This window comes from Podarcis tiliguerta (assembly GCF_965153285.1).
Source record: "Podarcis tiliguerta genome assembly, chromosome: 3".
Taxonomy (NCBI): Eukaryota; Metazoa; Chordata; class Lepidosauria; order Squamata; family Lacertidae; genus Podarcis; species Podarcis tiliguerta.
Window position 1 is genome coordinate 36,890,404 of NC_139536.1, and position 19,324 is coordinate 36,909,727.

The window sequence follows — 19,324 nt, forward strand, 5'->3', positions numbered from 1 at the left end:
AGGCAGCTTCTCAGTTAATATAGCCCAGTACATGGCTTATTAAAACTATCCTTCCTTGCATGCAGAGGAAACAGGCAGCTAGATGAAAGAGAGACTTGCATGCCTTTGGATGTCAGTAAGAATGGATGCACAATGGATTCATGCCTATGATTTTTTAAAAATATACTTGCAGCACAGTATCCAGACAGGGAAGGCTTACACCAGACCTTGCAGTGAGATATGTGTGCCTCAGATGTGAATCTTAGGGGACACGCACAAGTTCTTTGCAGTTGCTACACAGGAAGCAAGGGAAATAGATGTGCAAAACACACATCCATTCTCACATTTGCCCTATGAAATCTGAAGATACCCTAAGCAGACAACTCTGTTGATCTATTCTGATAGATAAAAAATATGCTGTGGGTGAGTACTGGTGTTCTGAATAAGAGACTGTGGCAGTGTTTGGTAAGAAAACAAGTCATTAAAATATAATATCATTTCTTGTGTGTGTATGTGTGTGTGCGTTGAGTGTGGGACCTTCATATCGGGGCTGGTTGTTCTTAAATGTGCTCAGAGTCTGACTAGCTCGTCATGTGAAGACCTCCAGGTATAGGGCGGTATATCAATTCAATAAATAATAATAAATAATGCGAAGCTCCTCTGTTTGGATCATCAAACTCTTGGCAATGATTCTGTTGTTGGATTAAACAAGAAACAAAAAACTTCTGGGGGAGGTGGGCCATTTTAGTAAAGGAACCACAAACTAGAAGGAGAGTGATGTGCCATTATTCTTTTCGTACACTCATTTCTTGGTGATTCCACTTGCACTGGTCTAAAAAAAGTTTTAAAGGTGTGTTTTTTTAGGTGGCTCTGAGCATGGATTATACTGATGCTCAAAATGGGACATCCGGGGAGTTGTTCTCCCCTATGCTATCTTCTGGCTGTTACTTGAAACTTGGCTCGCTTGCTTGCTCTGTAAACACTTCCCTGCCCTTCATCTGTTTCTTCGTAAGGCATATTGTGGACTTGGAAGACTTGGTAAAAGGCTGCTGGAGAGAGAGAGTGTTTGTTTTTAAATTGCTATTTTCATCCAAATAGACAAAAAAAAAGTATTAGATATGCACACATACATACACAATTCTTTCTTTCTTTCTTTCTTTCTTTCTTTCTTTCTTTCTTTCTTTCTTTCCTTCCTTCCTTCCTTCCTTCCTTCCTTCCTTCCTTCTTTCACCCTGAGGTACCTTTATTCATATCTTTGTAAAAGTGCCATGGATACCAACACAAAATTTTAAAAAGAACTGATGGTTCTCTGTACTGTCAACAAAAAAGCACTGTGCATACATATATAAAATCCATATTCCCATTCCATGGTGTAGCTTACATAGCCAAATCGAACGTAACAGTTATAACTGCATATAAGGGAGCAACTGTAGCCCCCAATCTGTGTTCCTGGAGAGAGTAAGGATTGGACGGAGGTTTCCCTCTGCCAGTGATGGTGTTGGGTCTTCCACTGCTGTGGCCACTGGAAGCTCAGGCAGTTGTGAAGTTACCAGTGGTGGGATTCCTGCCAGCATTAGTCAGCCCAAGCCCCTATAATAGGGTGTTAAAAGGGCAGGGTAGGGGTGGAGCAGGTCTAGCACTGGAACTCCCAGATCCTCAGCCATTCTCAGAAGAGGGCTTTTTGCTGTGCCAGCCTGGAGCTGTTAGAACAAAAAACAACCATCAGGAAAACCACAAAATAAACCAGAGATTAATCCACTTATAACATGAATCAATCAACAGACTCTCATCTCTAATAATAATAATAATAATAATAATACCCCACCCAACTGACTGAGGTGCCCCAGCCACTCTGGGTGGCTTCCAACAAATTAATATAATAGGCTCATAACAACTCATCTCTCTGCTTTATCATATAGCCTCTAACACCTGCTTGCTTATACCATAATAGTTATTTTTTGCACTTCCAATATTGAACAAAACTTATCCCACTGTTCCAGTGACTCTTTTTTTCATAATCCATCCTTCCCAAAATATTTTAAAACGGAAACTCTTTAACGTCACTGTTCTATGCCAGGTATTACTTTCACATTCTTTTACAGATGGTAATTATAATTTTTTTCTTCCATATTTTACCCATTAAAATTGATGTTGGCAATATTTTTCTCCTTTAAAACTTCATACCGAAACTTCCAGTTTTGCCAACTGAAGAATCATTGGCTCATAGTTACCTTATACCCACTTATATTCTAAATAGCTATAACTGACCAATTTTTTAATATATTTGCACAACCACCAAATACGTCAAAAGCCTGCAAAGTCTTGACAACCCCATCCTCACCATGCATTTGAACCATTATTCTACCACTTTATAAGTCATGATTCTGCCAAAGAGTTCAGGAAAATGTAGTTTGGTTAAGGCTGTTGAGGGTTGTTAGGAGACCCCCATTCCCCTCACAGAGCTACAGTTCCCAGAATATTTGAACAGTCAATTCCTTTTCCTAAGGATCTCTGGGACTTGTAGCTTGGTGAGGGGAATAGGAGTATCCTAAAACTCTCACCACTCTTAAAAACTACATTTTTTTCAGGACTCTTTAGGGGAAATCATGACTGTTAAAGTGGTATAATTGTGATGTAAATGTATGGAGCAGATGTGGCCATCTTGCCCAACATGATACCCAGGGCTTTTGCAGCTGGAACTTGCTGGAACTCAGTTCTGGTGGGTGCCATTGCCATTATAAGAGAACAAGGAAGGTGTTCATGGTGATTTCTGGCACCTCTTTTTCTAGAAAAAGAGCACTGATGCATTTGATAATGTATTCATTTTGTTTGTAATCTCAAAGGTGCAAAATACAATAAGTACAACAATTTACAGATATTTTCTCTTGTAGCTACACCCCAAGAATGTATAGGATCATTCCTACAAACCTTTTTGCATATTATTAATTACAGTTATCTTGTTTGGACATATTTCTCTTTACAATGACTCACAAATGGGCATCTGGATACTGTACACAATTAAATCTGTTGCTTCAACCACCTTTTACAAAAATAAATTCTGCTTAGTCCTTTCTGCTTCCAGAAATTATAGTACACTCTACCTTGCTCAAAACAGTTCATAGAATAGAAGGATGGATTCATTGATCCTATTTGCAACAAGAGGAAGTCTGGATGATCTTCTGGTTAGTTCCTGTCCTAGAAACCTTATTTCACATAACCACTATAAATAACTGTATGATAGGATAGCAACTATCACATTCCATTGACTAGCCAAGTTTGATGACCTATGACAGGAGCATATCTGAACCAGCAGTTTCATAGGATCAGGTAACTAGGAAATACAAACACTGTGTTAGGTTTATACTATTGTATGGCTAAGATGAGACAGAAAAGTTTGTGTGCACTATGTCACACTCATCTGTATGCCTTCTGCCATCTCAGCTTCGTGACTGCATACGGGTCTTTAAAATGAAGCTTAGACAGTTGGTTACATTAACAAGTGGAGTAAAGTGAATTGTAGACTTAATAGTTTGGGCTTTACAGTCCCTGGTTCTACACATTTACTCAACATTTACTGATCAATAAATCGGACGCATACGAACCCTGCATAAATCACTTGTTGACAGGCAGGCTGTAAATGCCATTGTTCATGCCGCTTAGCAACCATTCTCCAGGGAGGTGTTTTTCACAGGGGTATTGGTCTCCTAGGTATTTATTTTACTCATCCAGTTCATATATTACACATTCCATTGCATACTGTTATGTGAACATCATGTTCTGAGCTGTATAGTCAGCTCTAGTGAATTTGTAGTAGAATCATAGAACATCTAGTCCAACCTTCTGCAATGCAGGAATCTTTTGCCTAGTGTGGGGCTCAATCCAATGACCCTGAAATTAAAAGTCTCATACTCTTACCAACTGAGCTATCCTAAGTGGCTTTATATGTGATCGGTCTCATGAAAGACATTCTCTAAAACAGAATTTCTTGAAGCAAAAAGGCAAGTGGAACCTAACACAAGCAGTGCAACGTTGCTGAGAGCTCCCAATTAGTATGCTGCTTGACCAAAATGTTGACATATTCAATGCTGCATGCCATGCCAGCTTCAAAAAGTTAGCCTGGAAAGTCCTTTGGAAAGACCTTCTAAATGGAAACAGGAGGTCAAGAGGACTGATAAGTTATGGAAAACCATACATTGCAGAAGGAAAGAAAGAAAGAAAGAATCATCATAAACTAGTGGGGCATTTTTTTAATGATCCAAAAATCAAAATGGAAACTTTGGCAAGATAGCACTAAGTGCAGATTATTAAGAAGGACTCTATTGGTGGTGCAGAAGATTAAGGGCAAGAAATAAGGAACTCATTTTGTAGACTAATGAAATTCATTTCATATGATATAGGTGGACCTTAGCAATATAGTTTATTGTCCCTCAGGTGTCAAGTGACATGAAGAAAAAGATAGCCTTGTTCAGTTTTCTGCTTAAAGCAAAAGGGAAAGTCTGTTCCCCCCAGCCCTGTCAAAGGTCCTATTTAAAGCTGTTACGTCCTAAATGAATCATCCTAGAATTCTGCATCCTGTATTCTGTATCGCTTTTCTCGGAATAAGTTCCATTGCACTTAGTTAGACTTACTTCGGAGCACACATATATAGGATTCCAATTTTGTTCTGGGCTTCACCTGTGGACCCACCTCAAACTGCTGGTTTGTGGGGGGTTTTTTTACCCACCAGATCAGAATAGTTTCCTGGTAAAGACTGGTGGGGAGGAAATGTTATCCCTCCCCAGCAAGGATCCTGTTTCCCAAAGGGTCATTGGTAGGGAGTTGGCTTTTGCCACACACACACCGGGGATTTTGAGGGACACAACCTATTCTCTCTGGGATAGAATTGTTTCAACTGACTGCCTAGGGGAAGACACAGATCTACATAAAAAAACGTTTGTAATATTCACCTCAACATTCTTCCAAATCACTGTGATTGGAGAGAACTCAGGGTGTTTCCCTAGTCAGCTTGGTTTCACTTTTTAAAAAAATGCAATAGTTGCTTTAATCAGGGGAGAAAAATAGGGTTGTTTTTAAATGCAGCATTTTTGGTGCCCCTGAATCCACAGAATGATTCGGAGCATTAAGGGAATCCCTGATACAATGTGAAGACCTCAGGAGAATAACTCCTGTTCACCTAGTAATTTGTGAAGTATGCTGAGCTAATACACACTCCTACTATTTGCATATTCAAGGTTTGTTGAAGTAATGAATTATCAAATATGTGAATGAAGCATTTTGGAAACCTTTTAGAGTGTAAGTTCAAAAGGCAGAATATGCTGGCCATTTCCAAATATGCAAAGGCATTCCAGGAAAATGAGAGGAACAGCTGTTTGCCCTAGCTGGTGAATAAAGGACAAGAAGCGCTGATATTTAAACTACAGGGCAGCTGAGCATTCGGAATAAGCTGCCTGGAGAGTGAAATCTCCTTCCCTGGAAGACTGGACACACATCTGTCAATGATATTCTGCATATAAGATCAATTGTTTTGGGAAAGAGAGTTGCAGGAGATGTATTGATTCATAATATTGCCATCCCATCTTCCTTTTGTGGCACTCAATGTAGTGTACGTAGGATTCCCATGTGATTTCCCTCTTGGCCATGCCCTGACCAGAATCAAAGCTGCATAAGTTGCAGCAATGTTATGGCATCACACATCTACAAACTGTGCCCTGTACTTTGTAGGTTTATGGCCCAGCAGTTACGGTGTGGGGGGGGGGGGGAGGGTTTGGGGGATTTCCATTGGTGAAATTGGGAGGTTTGTTTTTAGACTGAAGAAGGAAGGAAGGGTTAAATGTTGCCACTCTGTGTGCTGTAATTCTCCCCTCAGCCTCAAAAATAATCTTCTCCTGTGTTGCGCTTAGGCATAGAGGAAATTGGACAGGACTGTTTGCATGTACAAACCAATCCTAACATTCTTTGATGGAAACACTGTCTGGGTCATATTAAAGTCTGACAATCTTCCCTCCCTCTTCCCCTTCCTCTTCCTGTTTCCCTCCAAATCCAGGGAGAAACCAAAGTCCTGAAGCTGAAAAATCTGCGACCCCAAGACTATGCCAGTTACACATGTCAGGTGTCTGTTAGAAATGTTTGTGGCATTCCTGACAAGTCAATCACCTTTGAACTTACGAACACAACAGGTAAGTGAGAGACCTCCAATGGGTAATGTCAGTAGGAAATGTGTCAGCATATGAGTCCCACCCATTAAGATCAGCAGCAGAGGCTTTGCTGGCAGGAGGGAAGTTCACATTTCCACATGTTCACATTTCCACATGTTTGCCCTTATAAAACTTCTTTAAAGTGTGTTTATGAGACAACATGTTACACCAGAAGGGGCTGTGGGACAGATCAAATCATACACGATATTGCTTTTCCTTCAGCTCTACTCCAATATGGGAAATGAGTCTGTTTGGGAGGAAAGTGCTGGGGGATTGCAGGGAAATAAGCTTTGCAGGGAGATAATACTTTGGGCCAACATCTCCTTCCCACTCGTCCAACACTTTTGCTCTTAAAGCCCAACCATCCTTCTGCTGCTCTATATATGTTTGGTGTATGACTAAAGGTTCTGTCACTGCCATTGAGGTCTTTCTTAATGTTAGAGCCTTCAGTCCCTTTTGCAAGGATGTCTGCCTGGAGAATGGAGAATAGGCAGTGCAACTCTAAAGGCACACATGCCTTTGATTTGAAACAGAGAGAATCCTGTTTGACTTGAACATTGCTATTATTCTTAAGAAGTATATGTAAAAACACCATAAAAAATTGTCTTTAAATATCTACTTCCCCCACTTCTACCACCACTGCAATTTCAAATGACTGCATTCAGGAAAGGTCCTTTTGTCCTCACGGAATCTTTCTCCTCATGAATTTTGTAATGGTGCCTATGACCTGTGAGTAGGGGCCAGGGAGAAAAAATAAACTCAGTTCACATTGAAAGGCAAACGTACCAACGGTAATTCGTGCTTTCCGAAACAATACACAAACCAAAACATGGTCATCTTTTGAAATTCCCACTTCTCCGAATTTTGCAATGTCTGCTTCTCCAGTGAAGTTATGTGTAAAAAAATATATATGCATCTACTGGGATTAAGGGTGCTTCTAAATTCACATAATAGTGAAAATAACATACAAAAGCGCATTATATTACAGGAAATTACCTTAGAAAAAACTTGTTATTAGGAAAATTACATGCAAACATGTACATTAAGAGAAATTCGCACAAAAATGCTGGTGACTTTTCATGAGGACTTTTTCAAAAACAATTTGCAAAGTGGTGTGGAGTACTGACTTTGAGTGTCATGGTTGTCACTCAGACCATGATGACAGATGCTCTAACTTGATATTAAGGAAGAGAACTTTACTGAGGCTGATTTAACAGGCAAAGAGTCACAGCAGCCTCAAAACTTGGACTAGGAAATGGGAACAGCATGACTAGCTGGGCTAGAAGAAGATTTTGAAGGAGTCCAAAATCAGGGCAAGGAGTTAAAAACTGCATAGAAGCAACCGAGTTGTTTAAATAGATTGACACACTCACCTGCCAAGTTTCAAAGGTGAGGTAAGCTTCCTTGGGATACTCCTGTGCCTTGAGGAAATGTCAAGTGTGCACATGTGCACTGCATCAAGGATGATGGGTCTATTACTAGTAGTGGTTCTGGATGACCAGGCTGTGCCCGTCCGATGCCCTGGACCCCATTGATGCTGTCCCTTCCCCAGGAGGTAAGAAGAGGGAAGGCAAGATTCCCACCTCTCCATCCAGCGCTGCAGATTCTGGGAGAAGGGAGTACTTGCCTTCTGCAGCCTCTGTTCTCTGGTCTCAGCCCCCCCCCCCCCCAAAATGCATCCTCTTCTTTGTCCCCCCTTGTTTGTCACAGCCTGCCAATCCAAGCCTGAACCCAATGATACCCTGAGTCTCTTTACATTAAGAAAAGAAATATAAGAAACCAAAATGAACGTATTTGGCCATCCCTAGTGGGATGATCTTATGTATGCAAAACATGTGTTCTACCAGTGAACTATGGCCCTTGAGGAATAAATTATTAGCATAAGGCTTTAGGATAGCTAACAAGACTTTAGGAGCAATACTAGATAACAAATTGAGCATGACTTAACGAGACAATGATTTAGCCAGAGTGTTGAAAAGCCTAATTCCAGCATGTACAGTGGTACCTCGGGTTACATATGCTTCAGGTTACATACGCTTCAGGTTACACACTCTGCTAACCCAGAAATAGTGCTTCAGGTTAAGAACTTTGCTTCAGGATAAGAACAGAAATCGGGCTCTGGCGGCACGGTGGCAGCAGGAGGCCCCATTAGCTAAAGTGGTGCTTCAGGTTAAGAACAGTTTCAGGTTAAGAACGGACCTCCGGAATGAATTAAGTACTTAACCTGACGTAGCACTGTATATATTTTTAAGACATTCTATCTAAGACATAGGTGGTAGTCATGATACTACTCTGCCCAGTAATGGTTAGACCCTCCCCCCCCCCCAAAGCATCATGTTCACTCCCAAGTCTTTTTATCCAGAAGAGTGTTAACAAAAAGTAAAGGATTCGTAGGAGTGCTACAAAGATGGGGAGTGGAAAGGCAGGAGAGAGACTTAGAAAGCAAGCCAGGGAAGCTAGTGCAGAGTAATGGCTAAGAGATTGAACTGTGAACCTGGCACTTCCTAGGCAGCTCTAATAGCTGAACATTAGAAAGATCTTCCTAGCTGTAAGAGTACTTCGCTGGGGAATGAGCCGCCTGGGAAGTTTCTTCCTCAAAGGGGTCAAGCTAAGCTTGGCCAGACGTTGTAACTTCAAGGCTACAGGACTCCTTTTCATAGCATACATTTATCTAGAGAAACCACCACCTTTTTGTTCTGTACTTTCACTCACTAAACCATTAGAATCAGTGTTGCCTCCATAACCTGGGGTGGGGGGGGGAGAGAGATGTGGAAATTACCTGTTATTGCCCTGCTTGAGAATACGAAAGAGAGTCTTAAGGGTTGACTGAGCTCTAAAAGAAGTTTGCCCCTTCATCCTTCCCCCTTGTATTCTTTTATTAATGGCTTTACAATTTTGAGGCTACAGGACTGTTGTCAGCCCAGAACCTTGCATTTTAGGTACCATTGCTGCGGGTGGAGGAAATTAAGGGTGCTGTGTCCCCCCCCCCTTGATTTCAGATAGGATAAGCAGCACAGCTAGTGAATTCTCCCGCAGTTAGACTGCAGCAAATTGGACTTCAAAGGGAATTGAAAGTGACTCTTGCTTGTGTTGCCCCCCTCCCTTTCCACGACAGACTTCGCCAGCAAGTTTTCTGAGCCGAGAACAAAAGGAATCGCCACAGGTTACAAATAAATGAGATTCATCTGCTGCATAACAATGACTGCATATTGTTAGCCTCCATCCGCTAGCAAGGGAAGGATGTGAATGGAGGTGGGCCCCAAAGCTGGTTTTGGATTTTGCGCTGTCTAGCCAGAGCTCTTTTGCCTGAAGAGGTGCTGCTGGCACTTTTACAAGGTGCAGGTGGCAGTTTTACAGGCATTTTCCTTCCCAGTTATACATATAAACAAGCTGCCCCAAGGCACCGCCGGTACCATCAGGTCACATTTTCTGACATTACCGAGAAAGATAAAATAAAATGTTGTTGCTCAGCAGGATTCTAGCTATTAAGGCTGAGAAACCGACATAAAATAAAAAGTATAATTTTGAATTGTTGTCTAAACCAGAGCTTCAGAGACATTCCCCCCCCCCACTCCATTGCAGGGCACGTTATGTTGAGAAAAATGCTGCTTGGAGCCTCTTCAAGGGCAACAACTTGCGTCTTTTCCCACAGGATGAACTGCATCCTGATTGATCCATGTTGGTTTTCAGAAATGAAGACTATCTGTAGCCCATAGGTGTGAAAGAATTATTTTATTTGCAATGAGGAAAATAAGAGAACTATCAATTCAGCGAAAAGCAGGTGAAATCCCACACTTGTGATTATTGCAGGTTATTTATTATTTAATTATATGTATTCCGACCTTCATCCAAAGATCACAAGGAAACTCACAACATAGAAATACAAAAGGAAAAGATGCTGGGGCCAACAAGAAGAGAAAATGCTCGGTTTAAGATGCCATCATTTGGTCATGAATTTGGGTAGATGTTCTCCCTATACTTTATGAAGGCTTTTAGAAAATATTAGTAACACACCAGTTATATTCTCACATTCCAGGGTTGTTTCACATGTCCATCTGTCACACGCAAAGATACAGATGGTACTGGTTGTTCAGTGTCATACAAATTGATAAATGAAGGGCATTTTCGTTTACATGTAAAATCAATGCACAGCTGAAAGATAAATCTGTGAGTCTCTTCTAAGTGGTCCATTATCCTCTGATCACTATTCAGAAAAGTCATATCTGAACAGGAGTTCGTAGAAACGGTGCTTTGTACCACACCTAACAAAAACCATCCATAATTTCAAATGAGGTACAGATGTGTTCAAAGCCCCATTATAACCACCTTCTTTTCCACAACCAAAACAGATCCTGTTCATTCAGCTTCTTCTCTTAGAATTTTCTTTCTAGACTCTTTAGCATCCTTGAAGCTCTCCTAGGGTCATCCAGGTCTATCTCTGTGGTGCTGATTTGAGGACGTCTTTGTCATTGCATGGACCAATGACATATGAGTTCACACCATCTTTTAAAATCTAAAAACTTTAACAAGATTGGAAAACAAAAGAGCTAAGCACAATTCAGCTATGGTGTAGAGTGGCACCATAACTTATTTATTCTTTGACATAAGTATTGTGTTAATACAACATAAAGTGATGTTGGCCTTCAAACTACAAGGCCACATGGTTGCTTCATGTCCAGTTTGTTATCCACAATAACCCCTGTCTTCCTGAGAAACGCTGCTGCTACCAAAGATTCTATGTACTCAAGCCTTAGAGCCCTCTTCTTGTGTAGAAAGGAATAGGGGCCTTTGTAAGTAGAAGAGACTATGAAGTTCCCTGTTGGCCAAGTATGGTATAAATATCAGGAGCCTCCTCAACAGAGGCATCTAAGGCTCTTATGGCCCCATCAAAGATGAACAAATTGGATCAGATACATGGTAATTGTAAATTGGCAGGCTTTTATACACTTGGTGGTGGGAAAATGTACAAGAGTAGGGTCAGAGTAAAACAAAATGCAAAAAGAACAGCTTCAATGGCAATTACCTAAAAGCAAAATAATTAGCGAACCGTTTACAAGGTAGTGCCTTCTGTGTTTTGGACTTGAGCCTTCTCCTGCTTCTAGCTTCACACACATCCCCATCCTAGATTTGAGTACATCTAGGAGTGAGCAAATCCCCACCCCATTTTGCTCCTCCACCTCTGAGCAACAAAATGAGAGGCATCTCTGCAAATTTACACACAGAGAGCAAAATTTGCATGCGCTCGTTGCTGGAGCGCCTCTCGGTTGCCACTGAATGAAAGCCATAATTCCCCTCCCTCCTTTCCTCCAAAAAAGTGGCTGTTGGGAGTGGAGTCTCAGTGGTGGTGAGTGCTTGTACATTTCACATCACTCTCCAGATATATGAGGGCCCCACTGGAGCTCAGCTTGGAGTGGTTCTCAAATGATAACATTTGTCTCACTACTAGGTACATCCAGTTTTAATATAATGCCTTGAGTACTAAGTGAGTTGAAAGAAATTGGGGGCACTTCACTTGAGTGAATCTGCATATTTGGCCAGTAAATGGGGAGCACTGCTTTCTGAAGCACTGAGGTAGAACAATCAGTCTAGATGTGGAAAAAGAGAGCAGCTCTGAAATATATATGTTGCTGCCCTTTTATTGAGAGAACAACCCTCTCACTTTCTGTTTGCGTGAGCTGTAACTCAGAAATTCAAGGCAGTCTCAGCACAGCTCATTAACACAGGGTCCAAGGAGAAGAGATGGCAGAAATAATGATGTCGTTAAATCAAGCTTTATGAATATGTAACAACACCTTATTTTGCATTATTACGATTGTTACTTAAAACATGCTCTCAGCCTTTGTACCTCTGACTGGTGCTTTCTGAGCTCTGTTTGGAGTCTCTGATGGTGCTGACAAGCTTTAAAGGGGCTTTAAAGGGCCTTTGAGAGATTAGACAGAAAAAACATAGAGAAATGCCTTTTGGATCTGTGTCTGGGGATGTGGGAGGGGGGAATTAATCAGAAGGGTCGAGGTTAAGCATTCTAAAGGAGAGGAGCTGCCCATTCATAATGTGACTCCTTGCATAAAGGAGAAGGCTCAAGGATTTGTGAATGAGGTTAGAGTTGAGTGTTTGATATGTACACAGAGCAAGGAAATGGGTTAGCACCAATTGCTAGGGGTGGCATTAACAAACTAAAGGAGTTTTACTCTTTTGTTGTTAAGGCCTGAGCTTGTGGGAATTAAATCCATAAGGAAAAATCTTTTGATATCAGGAGTCTGCTTTGAGAAATAAAATGAGATGTGGGGATTTGGAAAAGACCGTTTTGCCACAAAATGTGATCGGATGCTTCTAATGTCCTCCCTTCGCCCAGAGAGGGCAAAAGCATGACAGCAGAGGCAGCCATGGTTTAGCATGTGAGGCCTTTGTCTGTCCAGCAGAAAAGAACTGCTACTTTACTCGACAAACCATTTGCACTGTCTCTGTCATACATCCCCGAGAAGCCAGCAGTGAATTACTGTTGGATATTCTAGCAGTAATTTAACACTGAACTACTGCTGGATTGGTGTGAATTCTACAGTGGAATTCTGTATTAAGGAATAGTGCCGGGTGAGATTTCTGGGGCTTCCCACAGATAGATCTAACCAGCAAGGAGTGTTTCTAGGAGGTGGGCAGGGGACATTCTTCTCCAGCTCAGCAGGCTTTCCAAGCCCCCAAACTTTGCTTGGGTGAACTTGTCCAGCATCCTGGAGCAAACAAACCAACAGTGCCCCAGGAGAAATCGTAGAAGCTACACCAGTGCCTAGAAAGCACCATGGTCCCATCCTGAAGTTGTAGCCTTGAGATGTAGTGATGACCTGGCTGGATTTAAAAGAGGATTAGATAAATTCATGGAGGATAAGGCAATGAACGGCAGCTAGCCCTTTCCAAGAATGCCTCTGAATGCCAATTGTTGGAAATCACAAGTGGGAATAGTGCTGTTGTGCTCAAGTCCTGCTTGTGGAATTCCTATAGGCATCCGGTGATAACAGGATTCTGGCCCAGATGGACAATTAACCTGATACAGCAGCCTCTTACGTTACTAAGGAGAGACAAGAGAAGCTGGAAGCTGTCCTGCAGTTACAAGAGGGTGATCTGCCTGTTCTGGAAACTGATTGCATAAATATAATTGAATCTTTTGGGATGAGATATACCTTCATATTTAATACAGATAAGATGGAACTGCATTCTTAGAATCACATATTTGAGAAGTACTGCCTTCTGACATGTCATCTTTAGCCCAGATTTTCCCTATAAAGGCAAGAGGAAAAAAACCAAGTGTCCTCCTTTGGTAAATAAAACAAACTACACCGGCACAATTAACCTTCGCCTCTCTCTCTCTCACTTCCAGCTCCACCAGCCCTGAAGTTGTCTGTCAATGAGACCTTGGTGGTGAACCCGGGAGATAATGTCACCATTCAGTGTCTGTTGACTGGTGGGGACCCTTTGCCCCAGGTCGTCTGGTCCCACTCACCTGGCCCTATGCCCCGCAACAGCCTTATCCAAGGGGGAAACCTCACCATCTGGAGCATCCGTGCAGAAGATTCAGGGTATTACAACTGCACGGCCATCAACAACGTGGGGAATCCAGCCAAGAAGACAGTGAACCTTTTGGTGCGATGTACGTGTTTCAGCGGGCTTAGCTGAAGACTGGCTCTAGTGCACGCCCAGTGCACGCAAACACACACACGCACATGCTGCTTGATTGTAAAAACAAACCGCAAAATGGTTACAAAAAGATAAAACAAGAAAATCAAGAAAAATTCACAACCACACTTAAAATCTTGCAAAAGTTAAAATACTAAATCAGATTAAAATTACCTCAGCTTTCTAAACATAATACTAGCACTATGGGCTAGAGAATAATATTAAATATATTATTCTATTTCAATTTATTGTCTGCCCTTCACCAATTTAATGTTCAATATTAAAAGCAATTAGGCCCAGCACATATTCCAACTTGCCCACAAAGCTGTTTCCCCCCACCAAACCATGCCTACTTCCCCGTCACCTCGTGTCATATGTGATGTCAGGTGTGGATAAGTAAGGACATGGCAAGTAATGAACAATCTGCAGCTTAAAGTGAGCTCCCAGTTGTTCCTTTCCAAGTGGAGCTTACTAACAATGAGCCCCACTAGAATCAGCTGCACTAAGGAATTAAGTTGGACAGTATAGTCAGCAAACCCCGCTATGTCCTTTTCCCGCTCTATGCCCCTTTTCAGGTGCAGGTTGAATGTAAATCATGCCTGCAACCAGACTTCTCAGGGGCTCAGCTGCCGAGCACTTAAATTGAACCCTTTGAGCTTTGGCAGGTGGCCCACAGGTATGTGAGAATTATGGTCTGGTTCATGGGCTGGATCCAGTTCCCCACCCCTGCCTTAGAAGGTACATGGTGCCGTTGCATTAAGTGACTATTCACCAGCTTGGCATTTGTGTCTCTTACAGCCATGAGGAATGTTACATTCCAGATCACTCCTGATGTGATTAAAGAGAGCGAGACTATCCAGCTAGGGCAGGACCTGAAGCTCTCATGCCATGTGGATGCTGTCCCCCAAGAGAAGGTTTTCTACTTCTGGTACAAAAATGGGAAGCTGGCCAAGATCTCAGACCGGCTAGTTGTCATCAGGAATGATCCAGAACTTCCTCCGGTGACTAGCAGCCTGGAGATAATTGACCTACGCTTCACTGACTATGGCACGTACCTGTGCGTTGCTTCTTTTCAAGGAGCACCCATTCCTGACCTCAGTGTTGAGGTGAACATTTCTTCAGAAACAGGTGAGCCTTCCGCATGGGCCTTCTTCTTGGACTATTGAGGAGGTTGAATTAAGTTAAAGAACTTCATATACCTCAACAAAATCTTTGTAGTAAATTTTGAAAAAGCAACCCAAGAATAGGAGTGCAAAGTTTAATCAATCAAACTGGTACATTTGCTTTAATCGCATGGCACATGCATAGGCACGCAGAAACAAATGAATATATCTTCCATTGGAGGAGCTAGATAAGTGCACCACAGTGAAGTTCTTCCTCCCCTTTCCAAATTTGATTAAAAAGGTCCTTAAAGAAGGCTTTCCACCCAGTCTGTGTCCAAAGGTAGCAGGTGGGTCTAGTCACTTCATATTTCTGAGTGAAACCATTGTGGAATAAGCATGTGTGCAGTACATATAAGATCATCTTGGTAAATTGTGGCCTCACTTGTGGGATTGTACTTCTTCAAATAAAAAGTGAGGTATCACCTGTCTGGATGCTTCCCCGTGTTTTGAGTTGTTTTTTTTAAATTCTGCTTATAGAACAATAACATTTCAAGGAGAAGACTTTTAGACTAGGCTAGATTTTGCTATGCAGATTGGCTCTGAGAGACCTAAAAAGAGAGAATCTGATTACATTCTTCCTCAGGGTTATATCTCTCAATGTTGTAGCTGAGAGGGGCAAAGCATTTGGGCAGCTGGAGTACAGGGCATTCTGAAGCATCTTTACTACCAAGGCCATCATTTGCACATTATGGAAATTAGAGCTGCATGCTCCAGAGAGAATTTCCATATCAGGATCCTTGGCAGTCCTTTCCTACTCTCTAACACAGAGAAACGAAGAGGTGGCCTTAAATTCCCCTTTATGTGCTCTTTAAGAAACGTTGAATGATTGCATTGAATGGCAGCTCTTTCCTCTCATGGCCAGTGGACCACAATGGTGGGCTAGGAAGAGGGAAGTAGTTCTGTGTTCCCTGTCTCTCTGGCTTCATCCCACAAGTGAGGCCACAGCTTAGCAAGATGGCCATCCACAGTAGGAGGCCCTGGAGAGACAGCTTTAATTAAAAACTCCACAAATGTAATTTACACGTTTTCCCTTTGGAGAAAATTGTCTCCTGCCAGGTGAGCGTGTGCCAGCGGTGCTGAGCTGGAAGGGTGCAGCTCCATCTTCGCACCGTAGAGAAGAGGATCTGATGAGATTCCTCAACCCACGGGAGACCTGCAAATTGAAAATTCACCTCCTTATTGCCTGGCAAAGTTGCCGCTGGAGATACTGGCGGCTGGAGCCAGCCTAAATATACTCTTAAGGTAGCTATGTACTCCTTTTGTGTGTTATTAAAATAATCACACTCTCCCTTGCCCTATTATACGTGGGTCACACTGAGTCATCACTGGGCAGTGCAGGTTAAAATGACTTCAGGACTTCTGAGTTTCATCTAAGGAGGAATAATACAAGCCCTCTGGCACATGAAAGCATCAGTGTACTGCATATGGAAACAAAAGAGGCAGCTGGAGGAAGGAAATTTTAGAGAAGGAGGAGACATTTCTTTCTGTGATCTTCAGGTGTTCCATCCCTGGGCTTGGCAAAACTTGGCTTTTACAGAGGTAGAGGACTCAGGCAACAGAGATGAATCCCAAGTTTCATCTTGATGGCAGGGGTCAGAAATCTGTAGCCCCACCACCCCACCCGACCCCCAAATGTTGCTGGACTACCTGTCCCACTAACCCTGACCTTGGACCATGCTGGCTGCTGCTGATGGCAGCTGAGGTCCAACAACATCTGGAACCTCCAAGGTTCCTTCAAACTCTGTGATTCTGTGAAAGCAGAATATAAGTACAGCAAGTACTGATTTTTAAGAACATTTCCAAACTAATTGCAAAGGAGGATTCTGAGTAAAACCTAGCAGAAAAAGGAAAGCTCCTCCCTATGACTGGCAAAATAAGGAATTGTGTGCATTTACTAGATAATTTAGTCAGGTTAAAGGATTTAACCTCTGCTCCTCTGGGGCTCAGATTTCAGCGACCCTTAACAAAGGATTTGGATTTTATTTTTTATTACCACCACCTTATTGCAATACACCCATTTAACCAACTCCTAAGTATTTTTGTTGTGCTAAGCAAGCGAGGTGCAGCACAGTGTGTGAATGGTCCTTTCTTGTCGTCTTCTCCCATTAGTGCCTCCATCCATCATGGTGCCCAAAGGTCAGTCCACCATCACTGTGCGCGAAGGCTCTAGGGCAGAGTTGCAGTGCGAAGTCCGGGGGAAGCCCAAGCCTCCCATCCTTTGGTCCAGAGTAGATAAGGAGGCTCCCATGCCCTCAGGTGCCATGACAGTGGAGACAAGCGACGGGAAGCTGCATTTGGAGAAAGTCACCCGAGAACTGAGTGGGACTTACAAGTGCCAGACAGCCAGGTACAATGGCTTCAACATTAGACCCCGGGAAGCCCTGGTGCAGCTCAATGTACAGTGTGAGTACAGCTGTAGAATTTCATTGCTCTTTGCTTCTATGCATCAGTGTTCTAGTTGCTTCAGAGGTGAAAGTGCATGCCTCTAGGAAGAGCATCTCTTGTTGGACCTAGTTGTTCTCTGTTTTCCCTTGGAATAACAAAATCCACATGCATGAAGAGTGCAATTGAGATACTACAACTTGAAAGAACCTACATATTTGAAAAAACCTCAGTATGGTGAAATGATGGGCTTTCCATCATTTCACCAATGATTGAATTAACTCTTCCGGAACTGAAGCTGTCTGCCACTTCCAGTCTCCTTGCTTGGACTCTTTTGGCAAGAAAGAATTGCTGTCTCTTCCCACCTCCATTTCTTTTTTTACTCCTTGGGTTCATCGGTGTTTCACAAATGACTGACTTAAGCATTAGATGTGAGCAGGTGGCTTTTATCATTAATATTGTTGGCTAGGATTGCTGTGGCTAGGATTTGCAGTTGGATGTGCAACTCTGACTTTCTTTTTTCTTGATGGCCTTGTGATGCCTTCTTGTTCCATAATAAGATTCTAAACAGAAACCCTTGAAAACCATGACTACCTAGGTGAAGTTTCGCTTTACTTCACTTAAATAGGGAGAACATATGAATTGATTTTATTTTGTAAAGCCAGATAAGAAGTTGGGTTAACCCTGTTTCTGTGGTCCTTCTCATGCCCATCTTCACACTACAGTGAACATGGCAAACTGCAAACCGTGTGCTCTGTTTACATTCACAAGTCATGGATGTTTTAATTTCAGGACTGTTTCAAAAATAAGACTTCCTTTTATATTTTGGTATATTATGAGGCAGCAAGCAGATAACTTAGACTCTCATCTGGGAGCATAATTTTAGCAGCATTCCAATGTTGGGTCAATGGCAGAGTCTGAAAGGCGTTTATTGGAGTCTGGTCAGATGCAGTGTAAGGCCAGTTTGCCCATGATGAGAGGAGATATTTAATCTCTGTGCTCTGGAAAGATGCCACTCAGTTACTCTCTATGACCTTGGATGACCCAAGTTATTTGGGAGTCAGCCAGAAGGCAATGTGATTCCAAATATGTTGCCTTCTGGCTGGCCCAGAACCAACTCACATCGGACATGGATCAGTCACAGCTGTAGCAAAGCAATATGTTTGGTGTGTGTGTATTTTAAGGATGGATCTTTCCCTAGCGTTCATAGTGTAGCAGCTTTCTTGATAGCATATGTGAATAATGCGCTCTTTGCAGGTGATCAAATGCTGAACCGGGCAGAATTTTTAATACCTGAGACAGGATGAAAGCAATTTGGCTCTTTCACTCTCCAGGTCTGGGATGAAGTCATTGCTTGATGTTATTAATGGGAGTGGTGAATTGAAGGCATGTGGTGATAACTCTTTTTGCAAAGGTAGCCTCCCATCAGGAGAATTTCAGGACCATATTTCCTGTGGAATGTAGGTGGCTTTGGGAATGAGAAGCTGGCAGGTGTGGGATTAAGAGAGAGAATGTTAATTTGCACCATCAGGCACCATCCCTGGGCTGCTGTCACCAAATAGCATGCTTACAGCACACACAGCATCGCTTATTAGAAACCAGCCGTTCTTTCTATGCACTCCCCCCTTTCTCCTGCAGAAATAAAGAAATCTGTACTGAAAACCTGGACAGAGCCGAGCAAATGCCCTCAATTTTGTTGTCTAAATCTCCCTGAAAAGCAATATCACAGAGCAAACAACTCGAGGTGCAGTTTAAAGATGCTAGGTTCAAATTACAATTGGATCCTGATGAACATATCTCCACCCCCCGCCCTCCACACACAAATATAATATTACCCGAGTGAATCAAGAAGAAGAAGTAGAAGAAAACATACACGAAATGCAACACAGGCCTTGAGCTAGCATAACCCTTGCTCCCTGCAAGCCATGCTTTTCAACTCAG

General features: G+C 42.4%; 1 protein-coding gene across 5 annotated transcripts in view; it reads left to right on the forward strand.

The window, feature by feature from the left end:
• MDGA1 (MAM domain containing glycosylphosphatidylinositol anchor 1) overlaps nt 1–19,324 on the forward strand; it is a 240,198-nt gene that overhangs the window by 93,534 nt on the left and 127,340 nt on the right. For all 5 annotated transcript variants that reach the window (XR_014509752.1, XR_014509753.1, XM_083434428.1 and 2 more), the window contains exons 5-8: nt 6,023–6,155; nt 13,543–13,812; nt 14,637–14,966; nt 17,111–17,404. Coding sequence is in view for 3 of the 5 variants with exons in the window: in XM_083434428.1 (XP_083290554.1) it covers nt 6,023–6,155; nt 13,543–13,812; nt 14,637–14,966; nt 17,111–17,404 (1,027 nt within the window). In the remaining 2 variants the exon portion in view is untranslated. The remainder of the gene's footprint in view (nt 1–6,022; nt 6,156–13,542; nt 13,813–14,636; nt 14,967–17,110; nt 17,405–19,324) is intronic.